Source organism: Lonchura striata, chromosome 1 (genome assembly GCF_046129695.1).
Source record: "Lonchura striata isolate bLonStr1 chromosome 1, bLonStr1.mat, whole genome shotgun sequence".
In the NCBI taxonomy this organism is placed as follows: Eukaryota; Metazoa; Chordata; class Aves; order Passeriformes; family Estrildidae; genus Lonchura; species Lonchura striata.
The window spans coordinates 15,151,583-15,170,728 of NC_134603.1; the positions used below are offsets into that span (position 1 = coordinate 15,151,583).

At 40.1% G+C, this 19,146-nt stretch overlaps 1 protein-coding gene across 2 annotated transcripts in view; it reads left to right on the forward strand.

The window, feature by feature from the left end:
- Nucleotides 1-19,146, forward strand: part of EIF3H (eukaryotic translation initiation factor 3 subunit H) — an 84,910-nt gene that overhangs the window by 20,022 nt on the left and 45,742 nt on the right. Inside the window, exon 1 of one of the 2 annotated variants that reach the window (XM_021546492.3) lies at nt 3,474-3,951. The exons of the other annotated variant lie outside the window; for it this stretch is intronic. Coding sequence (XP_021402167.2) covers nt 3,789-3,951 — 163 coding nt within the window. The 5' untranslated portion in view covers nt 3,474-3,788. Of the gene's footprint in view, nt 1-3,473; nt 3,952-19,146 lie in introns of those variants that run through there. 2 annotated transcript variants of the gene reach the window in all.

Sequence of the window (19,146 nt, forward strand, 5' to 3'; positions counted from 1 at the left end):
ATATTTGCACAAATTCAGGCCTATAGATACAGAGGGAAAGTGCCTTAGCACTTCAGTGCTGCTATCACACAGAATAATACCTAATGTTGTGCTCTTTTGTCAGGATGATGTTGTATCATCTTCTGCCTTAGTGTAGGCCTTAGTGGTCTCGAGGTGATTGTTAAGAGAATTTGAGCTTTTGTACAGGAGGGTGATATTTGAGCAAATAAACTGTTGCAAATAAATTGGCAAGACACATTTACTTGAATGTTTTCCTCTTTTAAGCTGTGCAAACCTAATATAAAACACATTTTTGAGGGTGCTAAGAAAATATCCTTAAATTGAACTTGAAATAGGTATGCATGACATTTAAGAATCAGTTTGATAAAGATGTATTTAAACTTGCTTACAACAACCATTTTGTTAGATATGCGTAGTTTGCTTTTGTTATAGTGCCATTTTGTTTCTTGCTGCTAATGCCTGAGATAATATCAAAATTTGACTATTTGCTGTTACAGAGTTCCTTCAAAAATTATTATTTTTTTAAAAAACCCATATCTGAGCTTGGTCTTTGAGTGCAAGAACATTTTTTTTTTTTTAATGCAGTTTGTATTGGACTACTTCTGAAACAACAGAAAACAGAAAGAGGTTTTTTAGCTTCAGGTAATTCTTATTTCAGATGTGGGCGGGCTGTCCACCATGTATGAGTCCACAGGTGTTTTTCATCTTAGAAAGTTTCTCCTGCACTGTTGTCTTCCTATGATTCTTTTTCCAAAGTGCAATTTTTTTGGTTAGATTTCCTGTCAGGGAAGTCTTAAACACTTAGGCTGGCCTGCTGCAGCATGAGATTTTTAGTGGGGGTGAGAGGGTTCAACCCAGCTCTCTGTTAGAAATCTGTAGGTGAAGTTTAGTTGATGATGTGTGAGCTAATAGAGGAAAATTGCAGAATTGTTGAGTCCTCAGCAGAAGATGCTTCAATGTGAATGTTCAGTATTTTAGGGCTGCACTTTGGGCTTTTGGTTAGGCATTTACTTTTCACGTAATTGTGTTCCCTTATTGCTGGAGCACTTAAATCCTCATAGGCATTGATTTTATTTTTCAAAGCACTGATCTTAAATTTTATAAAGATGCTTTCAGTGATTTACACATACAACCCCTGTTCCCATGCCCCCTGTTTCTCCTTCCCCACATCCTCCACCCCACATATTCAACTCTTGTTTAGGGGAAATCAGATTTCTGCTGTAAGGATCTTTGGCTTAGGTACTTCTGTGAAAAGTTGTAGTATTCCAGCTTGTTGAGGTTGTTTGGGTAGTTTTCTGAGAAGTGCTTTCACTTTAGGGCACTTCCAAGCCTTTGTCTGAGCATAGTTTTGCTGTCTTTCAGTTAACGTTTACTAAAACCCTTATTTTCTCTGTGTTCTTCCTGATAAATAAATGTACTTCTCATGTCTGTTTATTTCTAAGCAGCATGTTAAGTTCAATCCTTTTCATTTTATTTAGAGTTTATCTTCGGTCCTTTTCACTAAGTAACTTTTCTCCCAGTTTAAAGGAAATTCATATTCCCTTCTTGGAAATACAACAGTTCAAAATAAAGTATATCTCTTGTCACTCATTGTAGATGTTGTGAGATATTATTTTGCAACAGATTTATTTCAGTGTGATGTATTTTAATAACTTAGTTACAATGCTAAGATGATAAAGTCCTGTGGTAAATACGCCAATCAGAACTTTGAGACAGTTATATAATTATACATCAATATGAGTTCTATATGGTTGTAACTTTTTCTTCTTTTATTAGATTCCCTCTGAAATGCTCCAGAAGGAAAGCTGATGCCTTCTCCCCCATCCCCCAACATGATTTTTACTTTGTTACTTAGAAAGATTAATTTTGGTTTTCAGGTTAGAAGTTAGCTGGATGATTAAAGATTCAATTATTGCAGTTTATTGTGCTTTAGGTTGTATTTAGCTGTGTAATCATTCAGTAACAACTAAAAATAACATAGTGCATGATTTCCACTAACCCACCATTTTTTTTAGCCTCAAATGGGTGCAGTTGCATGTGGACAAAGGTGTCATAGCTCATAAATAGTGCTTATTCAGGGTTTTACTTGGCCAGGGGCAGCAGCAGTTTGAGCTGCTGAGCCTTACTTGCAGTGCTGCCTGCACTTCACCTGTGGTGAGTGGTCCTTGCAGAAGCAGAGAATCATCAAGGTTGGAAGAAAACAAGAAGATTATAAAGTCCAACTGTTGTCCAGTACTATCACTGTAACCCCTGTATCACATCGCCCAGGACCAGATTCAGATACCTCTTAAAGACCTCCAGCCCTGGTGAATCTGTCACCTTCCTGGGCAACCTATTCCAATGCCTGACTGCTTTAACATGGGAAAAAAAAATTATAATATCTAATCTGCATCTCCCTTGTCTCAGTTTAAGGCCATTTCCTCTGGTCCTCACTGCAGGCACAGCAGAATAGGCTGGCTGCCACCTCACTACACCCTCCTTTCAGATGGTTGTAGAGAGCAATGAGGTCCCTCCTGAGCCTTCTCTACCCAAGACTGAACAAACACAGCTCCATCAGCTGTTCCCTTAAGACATATTTTCCAGACCTTTCATAAGCCTTGTTGCAGTGGGGTCCAAATGGACTTTGTGAGAGTTGATTTCTTTTGCTAGTATTGCTGTAGAAGTCCTGGTGTCATTAAATCACTGCCCCCTCAGCAATGTTGGTTCATCTGCTTTCTGTAAAGGCTTCTGTCCAGGCTAGATTTTGTCAGTTTTTCTTGTTTTATTCTCATTTTAAATCAAAGGTTTTATCATCGTATTTATCATCTTGTATTTCTCTTGTATTGTGTGACAGACCTTGAACATGCAGTGACTATAACTGTTCTGAATTGGCAGATACAATTTTAGCTGTTTTTTCTTCCTTTTTTTTTTTTTTTTTTGGTGTAGGTTTATTCTCTTTAGATACAACAGTTGTAGCTCATGTCTGTTGTCATTTGCTTTAAGAAAATGGAATGTTTATGAAATGAAGAAATCAGGTTACATGAAATTAGAGTTTTATTTCACTAAGGACAGGAACAGATAACCCAAAAGCGCCTTAATCACAACCTTGGTTCTGGTTCCAGTTGTAATATGTTTATGTAAATTCCTCATCAGTGTTTTTTGTAAGGCCTTTGTAATTTAGGAAGAAAGCCATACTGTGTAAATGTTGACTTTTCAATTACTGAGTGCTGGTGAAAGTCTGTCAGGTTTGGCTATGCGTTTATGAAGTTGTATTTCGTTCTTTATGTAAAAAAGGATATAGAATTTTAAGGTTTTTTGTTTGGTTGTTTTTTTGTTTCTTTTTTTATCATTTGGGTGTAATGAATGTCTGAAATAGTCCATAGACTTAATAAGGTTTAATTTATATAAGGAATTCAGATGATTGACTATCCACAAAGAGTGGATAGTTGTTAAGCACTCAAAATGCTGTCATATGATATTTGAGGTTTTTTTTTTTGTGGTTTGCCAGAACTGATATTGCAATATACTGACAAAAACGTTATTTATTACGTACTTAATTGTCATCTAATAAGATGTATCACGTATTCAGGGTTCTTTAATAAAACTGCTAACCACACCTGAATTATTTTGTACTTTACCTGTGCCTAATGCAAGCCCTTGATTTGTTTCCTGAAAGGAAGCTGATACTGACGTGGTGTGTGTAATTGTGATGGTTCAATGGAGTAGCAGGCACGCAGCCTGTTAAATGTTTTGCCGAAGTTTTCATACTGTGCAGACTTACCTGTAATGACTGGAGGTTTTTGTCTTTAATGGGTAAGAAAGAAGAAATCTCAATAAAAGGCTGTTTTACCGGGTGCGTGCCTTGGTGTGTGGGTGCGTGTACTCGTGTGTGTCGGAGGCGGCGGTGTGTGTCGGGGGATGGCTGTGTACCGCGAGCGCTGAGGAGCGGCGCTTTCAGCGCTCTTGCCCGAGGCGAGTGAATTGTCCGGGTGTCCCTCCCGCTGTGGCCGCGTGTCTCCCGGTGGCCATTTATGTCCGTCCCCCCCTCCCCACCCGTGGCCGTGTCTCCCCCATTCCCGTGTCTCCCCCATTCCCGTGTCTCCCCCATTCCCGTGTCTCCCCCATTCCCGTGTCTCCCCCATTCCCGTGTGTCTCCCCCATTCCCGTGTCTCCCCCATTCCCGTGTCTCCCCCATTCCCGTGTCTCCCCCATTCCCGTGTCTCCCCCATTCCCGTGTGTCTCCCCCATTCCCGTGTGTCTCCCCCATTCCCGTGTCTCCCCCATTCCCGTGTCTCCCCCATTCCCGTGTCTCCCCCATTCCCGTGTCTCCCCCATTCCCGTGTGTCTCCCCCATTCCCGTGTGTCTCCCCCATTCCCGTGTGTCTCCCCCATTCCCGTGTGTCTCCCCCATTCCCGTGTGTCTCCCCCATTCCCGTGTGTCTCCCCCATTCCCGTGTGTCTCCCCCATTCCCGTGTGTCTCCCCCATTCCCGTGTGTCTCCCCCATTCCCGTGTGTCTCCCCCATTCCCGTGTGTCTCCCCCATTCCCGTGTGTCTCCCCCATTCCCGTGTCTCCCCCATTCCCGTGTGTCTCCCCCATTCCCGTGTGTCTCCCCCATTCCCGTGTGTCTCCCCCATTCCCGTGTGTCTCCCCCATTCCCGTGTGTCTCCCCCATTCCCGTGTGTCTCCCCCATTCCCGTGTGTCTCCCCCATTCCCGTGTGTCTCCCCCATTCCCGTGTGTCTCCCCCATTCCCGTGTGTCTCCCCCATTCCCGTGTGTCTCCCCCATTCCCGTGTGTCTCCCCCATTCCCGTGTGTCTGCCCCATTCCCGTGTCTCCCCCATTCCCGTGTCTCCCCCATTCCCGTGGCCGTGTGTCCCCGCAGCGCGGAGCCGCCGTCAGGGGGCGCTCGTGGCCAGCGCACGGCCCCGGCCCGCGCCGCCCTCCCGGCCGGGTGCCGCGGGGCGTGCGGCAGCGCTGGGGCACGCGGTACCTTCGTCTGATCCGGCAGCTAATCTTTTATACTAACGAATCCAGAAAATATGTTACAAAGTGCATTGACTGTCCTGACTCAGTGTTTTTTCGGTTCTTAAATCAGCCTAAATGTGCCGTGTGTTCTAAGGCTCAGTCTAGATGGGGAGAATTCCATGTGAGTGTATCCTAAAAGCAGGGCAGGAACTTGCTTGTGCTGCGGGTTTGCTTCTTTGCGTCCCAGTTCTACCACGCGTTACTAAGAAAGAGAACGCAGCAATTGTGATGGAACTCCTTGGCATATCTAAAGGGATTTACACTACTGTCTGCAGACTTAAAAATTGCATATCAACAATTCCTCTTCTGACAGTATTGCACAAACTGCCTGAACTGCTTTGTTTACTGCATTTCTGGATTCTCAAGTTGATTTTTACTGTAGGGGCAATACTTTAAAGTAGTAGGTTAATCCTTGTGTTCAACATCTAATTTTATATCAAAAAACAGAAATAATTTTGCTCTCTAAAGTACTATGCATATTAAAGTTTATTTAAATCAGTTTTCATTTAAATTCTGCTGCAAAATAAGTTAGTGTAATTTCATTTAAAATGCAAAATGTTCTACTATCTCTTAGCTTTTTTTTTAAAGAAAACATATTTAATGGCTTTTTTCCTTGAGCAATTTTAAACAGAAAAATCTAGCCTAAAATCTGTTGTAGGTTGCTTGATTTTTTTTCCGTAATTCGTAATTGCAGGAATTTTATTATGATACTTAATAAACTTCCATGCTGTACTTTACTGAAAATTGTGTTTAAGAATATTCGCTTACTTAGCCTGAAAATAAAGTTAGAAAAGTGTCGCTTTTAAGAGAGAGGTAGTTAGATTTATATAACTGATTTTTCGCATTAAAATGAGCTGGGAGATTGTATCCAACTCAGCTATGCATTTAAACATTTTGTTATATGGAAGATTTCATCTTGAAGCCAGAAGTTTTACTTCATAGCTTGTGTTCTATCTTAGCTGTATTCTTTATTTGTAATAATGATATACAATAAATTAGTTTGTTATATGGATATTTCTTATAATTTTGTAAGACTTGCAGAAAGTCATTAATTTTTATATGGCCAGCAATATGAAAGCCCAATTTCTTTTACCCTCAGTTTTGGTAAAATATTACAAATGAGCTATTCTGAATTTAATTTTTTTGGTGCTAATATAATCAGCTCGGCATTGACTAAAGACATAAAAGAGCACAGAAGCACATACCCAAATAAATAATGAAAGTATATATACACACACACACACACACACATTTAATATGTGCTCTTGTGTCTACCTCTGTGTTTGGAGGAACTAAAGCTTCATTCAGAAGGAAGTGAAAAGCTTGTGAACACAACACTGTCAGTTCTACTGAAAACTTCCAGCTTCTTCATCCTTGATGATGATTCCTTGGTCCCGGACAATGTGGTACGGGAATGGCTGTTGCAGCAGGACTGCCTGGATCTCACTCTCTGTGCTTTTTGTATGTCTTGCTGAGTCTGTAGCATGACCTTTCTTAAGGGACCAATTATTAGTGGACCTTGTGGTTTGCCTTGGCCATACATTTGGACTCTACACTCATCTGTTCTTTTCCCAGTGGGACTGGACCAAGAGGAAGAGAGAGTTCTTTCAACACCTTCTTATTACCTCTTTCCATTCCCCCTCCTTTCCTTTTTTGCTAATGCAAGTATTTAGCCATTTCCTTTCCCTAAGAAAGCTGTAATAAACTTGAGGGAGCTAAAGGAAAGCACAGCCAAATGAGCAGATCACATCTTTTTTTTTTTTTTTTCTGAGAGCTAAAATTAAGGAAATGCCTATAGGTCTATTGAAAAGCAGTTCAAATCAATAAATCTGTGTGAGAGGTAATAGAAACTGATTGAAATAAATAGTAGCAGTAAATTATGAAAAATAATTTTCATTCTTACTACTTGTTCAGTAATGTTTTATGGACTTATCAACTGCATAATGTGGAAAAATTATGTAGCATTATTCTCTAAGAAAATGTTCCATACTCAAAGTATAATACACATGAAACCTAAGTTGCACCTCCTTTGTTCATAGTGTTCATATTTATTTTTTTGATGGAAAGGCAGAGACAAGAAGCTGGCCCAAGGTTCAGGACTGAATTTGGAATTAATAGTTGAGGAACAGACTCGAAATCCATTCTGCTGGCAGGAAATCCACTGCAGCAGTGGAGTTAAAGAGATATAAGATTTTTTTTTATAAAAAATTGTGGAACTTTAAAGGTGTTCTAAAAAGGTGTTCTAGAAAAGAGAGAAAAATCCTTAGTAGAATTTATGTTTGTATCTTTATTTTAACATTAGTTGTTTATGATTAATATGTATTGTGAAATCTTGTGCAGTCAAAAATATATGGAGAAACTGAGAAAGCTCAAACTGAGCAAATCTTACTTATCTCTGTAGTGTGAAGGTAAGCCAGTGTATAGAATCTTAGTATCAGCAAAATTTAAGAAAGTAAAATCTACTTTAAAGCTCTAGTGAAGATGAGCAGGGTGTGCATAGTTGCACATGTAGTAGTGTACAGTAACTTAGATTTATATAATTCCTTATTGACTGCATCTACAAAATGTTTTTTATTGCAGATAAGGCTCTCGCCCATCTCACTGAAGAAGTTTACTCTGTTTTGGTTTATGGTGTATCAGTTGATAAGTTGTAGTTGTAGTATGTAGCTTGTAATATGTATCTTGCCTTTTGTTTCACTGTGCTGAATGCGCAGTTTGATTTCTTTTATTGGATTACATGCTTCAGTACAGTGTAAATTCATGCAGTAGAAAAATATACATGAAAATAGGTTGTTTACAGTAAAATACTTGTATGTCTTTGTAAGTTTAGTGTGATAAATCCTCTGTACGTATTAATAGCCAACATGCAGACATGTGGAGTTCTAGTCAGTAATAAAAATGGAAAGATTTCTTAAAACTTTTTTAGAAAACAAGACAGGCATATTCTTTGTGTGATATATATAGGTCATAAGGGACATCTGCTAAGGATAATTTTCTAACACTTGCTAACAATCTCAATGTAATATGGCCTATTCATCAGTCATATTGTTCCTGACTTGGCTAGCATGGATTTTAGTGATTCCCGATGTGCATTTAGACTCAATTGCTAGTTTCTTGCTGTTCTATCTTATTGTTTTGTAGGACAATGCATAAGCGGGCACAGAATAATCAAAATGGTTTCCCTGGCCATATTAGGCACCTAAAAAGAGATGTATTTGCTGTGCAATGTGTGCATGTTTTTGCAAGTAGAAGTCTCGTTGAAACAAAATAAATCTTACTGGGGGAGTAATTCCCGGATTTGAACATGCTGTTCAGTGTCTTTGTGTATATGTGTGTGTGTATATATATATATATATATACATATATATATAAACCTGATCCATGTGATGTGTATTGCAGGTTTATAGTGTTCTTTCATGCAGCAGAGAAATCAGAGGGGTAAGGGAGGAACTACAGACTCTGAGCATCATTATTTGGAAGTTCTCGATAAACTATTAAATTGTGCCAGTTTTGTGTCTTTGGTTGAGAAACAAAAGCTTCTTTAGAGATATTTGCAGTGGAGCTGAGATCTAATCTTTTAGGTTTTAATGAACTCAGAATTTCACTTAGCTGCAAGGCATTTGACTCCTGAAGAGCTGCATGTAATGTTCTTGCAGCTTGCACACGTGAGGCAGATAGTGCTGGGCTTCATTATTTGAGGGGAGAGATGTTATGGTGGGGGTTAATTTTTTGATATTACTGAAGAAGGAAAACTGACCAGGTGAAGTTTGGCAAAATTACTGAAAGGGGTGTTTGCAATTTGTTTCAAATGTAGATGGAAATAAGGATTTTTTTTTTCTTTTCACCAATTTGTATTGCTCCATTGTTCCATACTGTGCTCTTACCTACAGCTAGAAAAATAACTGTTTAATGCTTTAGGATAACTGTTATAATAATTAAGTGCTTTATCTTGATCTGTTTTTTGCTACTCCGTGGTAGTGAAAGGAAAGAAAAGCTAGAAATTGTAGCTTTTGCAGCAATTTGGGGAAAACTTTTCTTTATAACTTATTGCAGGTATTAAATCTTGTTTAAAACCAAGTGTTATCCCTCTGATCAGTTTTGGGAAGAACAAAACAATTTTATTTTCTAGATTTGTTACTTTCATTTTTACTCAGTTGTTTTAGCAAAGCACTGTAGATGATCTTTAAAATCTTGCATAGCTGCAAAACATGAAAATTGTTTGTTGTTGCTTTGTTGTTTTGGATTTTTTTTCCAATTCTTTTAGTGATTTTTTTACTTCAGTTCTAACAAAACATGTTTAGGAAGACTGGATTGGACTATCAAAGCAGTGCCAATGATTGAGAATAAATCAGCCTGGGACTGTGAAGTCAGTTGTTGAGTATAGTTAAAAGACCATAGTCTACACAAATGTTGATTTCATTCAGCGTTTAAATCTGTATCTCTGTGGTTTAAATGAAGTATTTTACTGGACTTAATAGTTGTTGTCTACATTGAATAGTTGAAAATTTCATTCATCTGTGCACAGTTGATTTAAACAGTTTGGCAAAAAGTGTGTGTAAAACTGCTTTGCTTAGAGTATATGCACAGTTTAAGCAGAGAACTGCTGATTTTCTGTAACTGCAGCCTGGAAGAAAGGAACACGGAGAGGCTGAGAAGGGAACTGAAAACGCTGTTGTAAGGATGCAGTTTGGACACTGGGTGCCACTCCTGGTACACACTGAACCTCGAAAGGCTTTCTCACGCAGTGGAACAGCAGGCACTTGTAAAAATGGAGCTCTTTGTATACTCAGGAAATTCTGATGGTCTTCGTCCCCTGAGCCTAGTGGTTCTTGTAGCTGAGAAACATTGTCCTCAGTCCTACAAGGAGTAACTAAAGATACAAGGGTAGGGTTTTTTTTTTGTTTTTTTCAGTTCTACGGAGAATGGTTTTCTAGACTTGGTATGTTGCTGTCTGGTTACATACCTCCCCTCATGTATAAGAGAGACAAGAGAGCAACACCAACTGTTCAGGAACTAGACCAAATATGACAATTCTCCTCAGAAACAGAAAAAATAATTACAAAACCAAAAAATGTTAATGAAATGTCTGCCTGCAAGCATATATATTTATGTATGTATGTATTTTTTTATATACAGTTTCATTCTGCCGTGTGCTTTATTTTTAGATCATTTCAAGTTCATTTGGTGGTGTGTTACTTACAGAAGACTAGAGAAAAGCACAGCTGAGGATGGCTTTGGCATTGGTCAATTTACTGGACTCGGAGGCAGTGATGGTTTCCAATAGGCACCAAGTGTTGAAGATATGAGGAATGCTGAGGAGATGGAATAAGGAGTGGGAGTAAGAAATGTTTAGATGTAAATTGGAATGAGGTTAGTGCTTCCACCCTGAAAGCTGTGTAGCTCTCAAACTAGGAAGCGTGACCTGATTTATGCTTTACTGTGCTCATGCCCAGAGGCGTCAGCTGGCTCTGGGTGTCCTGAACATTATACAAACACATACTTGCTCAAACATTTTAGAAACAGCACAGGAGTTTAGGTGTCCAGTTCTTAATGGCTTTCAGTGGAATATTGTTGGCATCTCTACCTGGCTAATTTGGAAACTGAAATTTCAGTTATAGCCGAAAGGCAAGTGGGGGTTTGGGAGGTAAAATGCCATAGCATTTCAGAAAGATTAGACCTCTAAACCTTATTTCCATGCAAAAATTTTGTCTCTTTTGTATGAAAAGAAATTGAAATACTCGGTCAGAAAATACCATGTGCTTCAAGAGAAAGCAAGACACTACTTGAAATGATGAATGACAGGGTGAGGGATGAGGAAGTACCTTATAAAATTCTACTTTGATGCAATGGTGTAGAATTAAAAACAAAACATCCCTCTATCCTCAAACAAAGAAATTTGAGCTCTAGGTTTTACTTTTTAAAATGACACTTGAAAAAGGTTCCTGCTATTCACAGTGTTCCATTGTATGATACTTGACCAAATCTTCCAAGGCATTTTTCTTATAATGATGTTTCAAGTGAATAATTAATTTATGCATTCGGACACATAAAGCACAAAGTTAAATGAAGAATAAATGTCAAATCAGTTTTTTTTTTCTCTTTGTCTGCTTGCTGTCAGATCTTATAGTAATTTTAAAGGTAATGACTTCTATAAGTAGTTAAAATTTTTGACTGTATTTTTACATGAAACTTTCAGATTAAATCTCTTAAAGTTGACACTTTAAAATTATTTTGACTTTTTTGAATAAACATGTTGGCCCACAGAAAATGATGGCAAACATGAGTCATTTCATATTTCTCTGTAATTAGCTATGCTTTATGTAGATGGTGAATAATACAAAGACACACTGGTTTCTGTGGTTTTGCCAGCTGTGGCAAAATGCCTGATTTTAAAATTAGTATTTTTAAACTTTTTTTTAAATATTGGACCTTCTTATCAAAAGGCACCAGATATATAAACAGAGCCAGAAATAAAAAAACAGCACAAACCTTTTGTTGACACCTGGAAATCTATTAAATGGGACACTTGAAATAATGAGTATGGCATATGATAAGCTAGAGCCACCTGGGTTTTATTGGGCTACTTGATGCTTTGATCACAACTTTATTTAAAGAGGTGTCTGTTTACAACATCAATGTTCCTTGTCATCACTGTGATTTAGATTTTAATCTGACACAATACAAAGAGGAATTGCAAAAATCAAGACAGTACTCAAATGGGAAACTGGTATGGGAGAGATGCTAGTTCAATGTGTCAACCTGGGAATAAAAGCACCTGTTTAAACAAGACCTGTAATCTGCAAGAGCAGTAGATGACTTTCAGTAGATGTGGGACACATCATGCCCTGTAGAGAGTGGCAATAACTCAGGCTTGCTGGCAGCAGACAGAGAAGATTACATGCAGTGGGGTGCTCTCATCTTGGATGGAGGGATCGGGGTAGACAACAGTAAGGCCATGTGTGTGTTGGTTTGTTACAGCTGTGTCCCTTAGGAACTGGTGTCACAGGAGACAGGGCTCTGCAATGCACTTCTGGTCCAGCCTTGAGTTCCTGGCACAGCCCTTTGCACAATGCAGATGTGCTCCTTAAAATTTCCCTTTGCTTTCTCTTCTTGCATTTAAATGGCACTTTGATATGAAAGAAGGAGCACTTACTTGGGTCCAGTCTCTGATCCTGCTCATACTTGCTAACCAATTAATAAAATCTGATCCATCTTAATAATTTGAACAGGGGAAAGATCTGTTTTTATTCTTCCTATTGATAAAATTTGGATACAGTTCTGTGGCTGTGAAATAAAGCCATCACTATATACGGGTCATGTAGGTTATAACTCTTTGAGGCTTTGCTGATGGGCAGAGGTAGGAGAGCTGCTTGTTTGGTGGCATCTGGGTGTTGGTTTGGTCATGGATACCTGAGCATATTATTGAGCCTCAAACAACACTGCTTTTCCTGCCAAGTTATCTGCTGCTGAAAATTCCCTCTCCCCTCCTTTCCCCTGCTACAGCTATGTAACAGAAAGTGTTTTATAGTAATGGTGATGGTAGTTCTTCACTGGGATTGTTTGTGTTGTGGGCTTTTGCTTTCTTCAGTGTAGAGACGGTGAAGGGACATTTGATTAAATCTCGCTAAAGAAAAATGGTTTTGCCCAAGATTTTTTCCTGTGTCCCGGATGGTTGCAAGAAGAAGCAGCGGGTTCAACTTGTATTAAGAGTGAGTCAGTCATGAGGAGAAACAGCATAAGAGTAGTGGTACAGTAGGGCAGGTTGAGTAGAAATCTGGGGAGGTCGTGGAGGATACATTAGCCAGATGTTTGCTACAAACTGTGTAATGGGAGGAAACGGCTATCAGATGACTTTGAGCTCTGTCCCTATGAGTTTGATATTCTATTTATCCTGAATTTGAAAGAGACTTAAGTTACTGAAACTGATGCATTTCAACTACTGTAATTTGATCAACTAGTTAAGTAATATTTTCCATACACCCTCCTATATGTGGAAGTCTTCATTTGTGCAGGGGCTGATGTGAAGGTGGTTTGTTTTAATTTGAAATATGTACAGTTATGAAATAGAAACCCAACATTTGCATGAAAACATCTCAACTGATGTAGTTCAAGTACATTAGAATAGTATAAAGAAGAAATAATATTTTACTTTCAATTATTTGTCATTTTACTCAGTTTTATATGTTGCAGGTTTTTCCTTTTTAACATAAAGTAGTTGATGTGAACATGATAAACATGGTAAATGCCCAAATGTCTTTTAAGATCTGCTACTTTATAAAATAAGAACAGGTGATTTTAGTAGGAAATAGGCAAATTAAGGGGAAATATGGCAAATATTCCCCATTTTAAAATGTCTGATTTTGGTCATTTTTTCTGTTTTCGAATTGCATTCAATTGATGCTTCCATATATATTTTTTATTGGAAAATCTGTTTTTTTCTTGATACTTTTAGCAATTGTAGTGTTAATATTAAAACTCATTAAATATATGCATGTGACTGTTCTGTTAGCCCACATTTTCTGTTTCAGAACAAATCATGTTTAATCATTAAGCTAAATTTTTAAATAACTTTTACCACTTGACTTTTTTGCATTCAAGGAAGCGATAGTCTTAGTTGAAATAGCAGTAGGTCTGTATTTTCAGGCCATGCGCATGCACTGTCTGTAACCTTCCTGCTTATTTCACTTTTCCTTGCTTCAGAAGTTCTCATCCTTGTGTCACTGTGCTTTTACTCACTTTCAAAGCTTAAGTGAACCTCTAAACATGTGTCCACGGGAGATGCAGGCTGCCTTGGTGGACTGAGGTCCTGTCACTCCTCCTGGTGCCCAGCTGATGTGTACCTGGTGCTGCTGCCTGCTTCAGGCTGGGGTCCTGGTCCTTTGCACCAGCTGCAGTTCCAGCCAAGCCCTTGCTTGTGAACTGGAAGTGCCATATAAGTGGGGACAGATGGCCACTGCCTGAGGTTTTCTGGACCCAGCCTGTGTGATTAAGAGACTTTCAGCTCTCTCTCATCAATGGGTTTGTTTCTGTCTGGATCAGATCTCAAATGTGGCACTCTACTTAATGTTAAAAAGCTATTGGTGAAAAGAAGCAAATGTTAGTGGTCAATTTTTATATTCGAGTGTCAAAGCATAACATTAATGTACACTCCCAATCCCTGTTAACTCATTAAGTTACTTCCACCATACTTGTAAGTCTTTCAGCCAAATATGTGTGTTTTAAATATGGAAATACATTGATAAAATTATTTGTTTATTGTAAATTTAGATAAAAATAGTTGTTGTCATTTCTGAGAGCACATTTTTGGATAGGCCATTTTTTAGGAAAGGTGTTGCTAATGTTTTGGGCCTTCAGCTCAAGTAGACTTTTTTGGTTTTATTTCCTAGTAAGGTATTGGAGATCCTTGACTCAGGTAAAGGCCTATTTTTGAAGACTACAGCTAACAGTTACAGTTACTGGTACTGCTGCTCTCCAGGTCACAGATTGCCAGGAGTGCCTGGTACCTCTCCCTGAGGCTGGAGCCAGCAGTTCTTTTGCAGAAGGTGTGCTGTGGTTTAAGAGCTGTGGCACCAGGTGAAGGAGCTACAGGAGGAAGTGTACAGGCTACATAGTATTTCAACAAAGGAGCAAGAGATTGACCGGTTCTTCTCAGAGGCGCCACAGTCTCAAGACTCTCGGGAGTCTTAAACCTCCATTGTAGAGGAAAAGCAGGTGGATTCAGAATCCTGCAGGGTAATTAGTCAAAGGACTGTTAGTCAAGGGTCTGTTCACAATGAAGGCTGGAAGCAGGTCACTGCACATTGCAGGAGGAGGGTTCCTCCATGGAATTTGACAAGTAGGACCTTCTGCAAAGGTGTGAGGCTCTGGAACTAGAAAGCCAGACAACTGATGAGGTGAGCGAGGGTCTTTCCAGGATAGTGGGACCTCCTAAAGCAACGCCACATCTACTCTGCATCATGACCTCCTCTTTTAGCAGAAGAAGTGGGGTAATTGCAATGGAAGATTCCCTTCTAAGGGGAACAAAAGGGCCCAGTATGCAGAGTGGACCCTGCTCACAGGGAAGTCTGCTGTCTCCTAGGGCGTTGGATAAAGGGACATTACTGAAAAACTCTCCAGTCTAGTAAAGCCCTCTGATTGCTATCCACTTCGGTTGTTCAAGTTGGTGGTGATGAAGTAACAGACAAGTCTGAAGACAGTCAAAAGAGACTTTAGGGCCCTGGTGCGATTGGTAGAAGGGTCAGGAGCGTGGGTAGTGATTTCCTTGATCCTTCTGGTAACAAGGAGTAATATTGATAGGAATAGGGAGATCCATCAGGTCAATGGCTCTGAGGTTGGTGTCAGTGAAAAAATGTTAGGATTTTTGACTGTAGGATGGTATGCTCAACAGCCAGTCTAACACCTGACAGGATGCATCTGTTTCAAAGGGGAAGAAGAGCTCTAGCACAGGAGCTAACGAGGCTCATTGTTAGAGCTTTAAACTAGCTTGGAAGGAAGAAAGGAGTAAGCAAGGCTTGCCAGTGATGAGTGATGGGAATGTGTGCCAAAACTTAAGGAAAGGAGTACTAGTGAATCTCCCAATCTGCTTTACCATGTATTGGATACAATCTACCACACTCAAAATGTTTCTACACTAATATATGCAACATGAGGAACAAACAAGAGGAGCTTCAGGTTTTGTCCCAGTCCCAGAGATTTGACATTATTGCTATAAGCTAAACCTGGTGGGATGAGTTCTGTGTCTGGAGTGCCCTGTTAGGTGGTTACAGGCTCTTCAGGAGGGATAAGCAGGGCAGAAGAGGCTGGGGTTTGTTACTGTACATGATATAAGTGTTTGAATGTATGGAGCTCACAGTTAGCAATGACTCAATTGAGATTCTCTGTGTGAAAATGAAAGGGCAAACAAATAGAGCAGATGTCTTCTAGACAGAATCCAGAGAGGTCCCAGCTAACTGGAAGCTGGCAAACATTATCCCAGTTTTCAAGAAGGGCAAGAAGCAGGAGCCCAGGAACTACAGGCCAGTCAGTCTCACTTCAGTGCCTGACTAAGTTTAGGAAAATATTCTGAGAGATGCTGAAAAATACCAGAAAGACAATGCAGTTGTAGGTCACATCCAGCATGGCTTCATGGGAGGAAGGTCCTGGTATCAAACCTGATTTCCTTTCATGTCATGTAACTCACCTAGTTGATTAAGAGAAGCCAGTTGATGGAATCTTTTTGGATTCCAGTAAAGCTTCTGAATTCCTGTCTCTCACAGGATCCTTCTGAACCAAGTATCCAGTCCACAGCTGGATAAACACACCATGGGGTGGGTGAGCAACTGGCTGATGGGTCAGGCACAAAGGGTTATAGGGCGACCTGTCACTCCTGGGGTTCTGCAGGGCTTCATCTTGGGCTCTATGCTGTTCAACATCTTCATAAATGACTTGGACATGGGACTGCAAGGGACACTGAGCAAGTTCGCTGATGGTACAGAACTGGGAGGAGCTGTTGACTCCCTCAGAGGCAGAGAGGTCCTGCAGAGAAACCTTGACAGATTAGAGGACTGGGCAATCCCAAACAATATGAAGTTCAGTAAAGGAACGTGCCAGATTCTATATTAGGGATGGGGCATCCATGAATGTACAGAAAGACTGGAAAATGAGAGGCTGGAGAGCAGTGCCATGAAAAGTGAGCTGGGGGTCCTGGTTGATGGCAAGGTGAACATGAGCCAGCAGTGCCCTGGCAGCCAGGAGGGCCAACCCTGTCCTGGGACATCAGGGAAAGCATCACCAGCTGGGCAAGGGAGGGGATTGTCCTGCTCTGCTCTGGGGCGGCCTCTCCTCAAGTGCTGGGTGCAGTTTTGGGTGCCACAGTATGAGAAAGATGGTAACTATTAGAGAGCATCCAAAGGAGGGCAAAGAAAGTGTTGAAGGTCCTTGAGGGGAAGCCATATGAGAAATGGATGAGGTCACTTGGCCTGGAGGAGACTGAAGAAAGAGCTCTTCAGTCCACAAGTTCCTCATGAGGGGAGTAGGAGGGCCAGACCCTGAGCTTGTCTCTGTAGTGACCAGTGACAGGACCCAAGAGAGCACCCTGAGGTTGTGCCAGGGAAGCTTAGGTTGGATATCAGGAAAAAAATTGTTCACCCAGAGGGTGTTGGGACACCAGAATGGGCTCCCCAGGGAACTGGTGACAGCAGTGACAGAGTTTGCGAAGTGTTTGGACAATGCTCTGAGGCACATGGTAGGACTCTTGGTCATGTGCTACGCAGGACCAGGAATTGGACTGGATGATCCTTGTGGATCCCTTCCAACTCATCTTATTCTGTAATTCTGTAAAGTGGTAAAATAATACGCCTTCCAGTATCATCAAAGATCACTGTCATATCTTGATTAACACCAGGTCACCATTCTTATTTTATCAAGTTGTGGCTAAAAGTGATAAAAGAATTGTAGACATGGATGAATAACTAGAAATTTCATAAAATCTATTTACTAATGCTAAATACATTTTGTCTATATATATATAAATTTAAAGTCTTACAACTTAAGACCACCCCGGTCCCCCCACGTTTTGTTATGTAGGTACAGAATTAATATAGTGTGACATAAAGGGGAGTCAGTAGGCATCAGTAGTCTTCTAATTTAAAAAGTATTAAGTGTTAGAAGTCCTGTTGATATTTTTCTTCCCAAAATGCTTTTCTCCTGTCAGAACTTGGGTAAAGGTATATGTGTGCTTCCTTTTGTCTCTGTATAGAAGAGAGGTGTGTAGTGCACTGAAGATCTATAAAATGCTATTGCTGTTGGCTCTGTGAAAAGGGAAAATTACTCAAAAGAGACTTGGAGGAAAAGACTGGAAAGGGACATAGGTTTCAGGCTTGGGGAACTGCAAAACACTTCTGACCTGTGGAAGGAAAAAAATGACTTTGTTTATACTAGTAAATCATAACTTGAAGCTATAGTGAATGCAGGACTAAAGTGGATTTAGCCAGTGCTGTGTAACTTTGATCATCATTATGGTTTGTTTTGCATTTCCTTCTCAGTGTCCCAGGCTATCTTTGAAATGGCTTTGTTGTCATCATGTCATCCACACGTGCAGACTCCAAAACTGCTCTTCTGTCCTATCTGGAACCTTGCAAATGCTGTATTTTCTTTAGATTTCTAAAGTGTTTGGCGTCTTATTCCATCTCTTTGTATGGGATATCACTCTATGATAAATCAATTTTTACTGTCACCTCTTTTTTAAAGTCTCTCCCATTCCCTGTCCAGATTATGGCATTAGGGTTACATTTGATTTATAGTTCTCTTGTCTCTTGCCTTGATCTTTTTCTTTCCTTCCCCCAGCTTGTCCTGTTAACATAGAACAGAACTGCCCTTGCTTGCACTGCTGCTCTTTTTCCCCTGCACTTCCTGCTTGGAAACCCTTTTTCTACTTGGTCTTCTGACCTGCAGAGCAGGCTGATAAAAGCTGCTGCACTGTCCTTTTTGCTACTTCTGCTGAATCTGTATCACCAGTGATCCTGAGTGTAAATTTTCCAGTGTTTATGTTACTGCCTGCTCCAAACTTAAAATTGTGCTATTAATTTAGAAGGAAGTCTCCATCTAATATATTATTTAAATAACATTATGATGAATGGAGTGTAAGCATTCTAACTGGTAATAGAACCAATGCACGTTTTGAAAAATATGCAATTAAAAATTAAATTCACCAGGGTGGCCGGTGGTCCTTTTGCTGCTTCTACTTCACAGCTTTTATGCTCATTAGGTGGTATCTAACAACATACATTACATGGAGCTGGCAGAAGTTTCATGGATCTTGTAGTCCTGCAGCCAAACACAGTCTGTATCCAGCTTGCAGGCTGTGTGTTTGGGCAGTCTACCTGAAGCTGCAGATGTCTTGAACCAAATGCCCTGTTTTATGTAGGAAAGTGTAGGTAGCTGAACCACAAAAGTGCACTGTGTCTAAGATGTCTGCTGCAGGGAATCGAGCCAATGTGTGTAGTAGAGAGTTTTAATGGTTGTAAAGCTGCCAACACTAGGTAAAAGGTAGGATAAGAGAATGATTTGTACCTGGAGTGTGAGATTAATACCCTGCACTTGCATAGCACCTTTCATTTGACGATCTTGGCGTGCTTTATGATCAGTTAATTGCCTCATAAC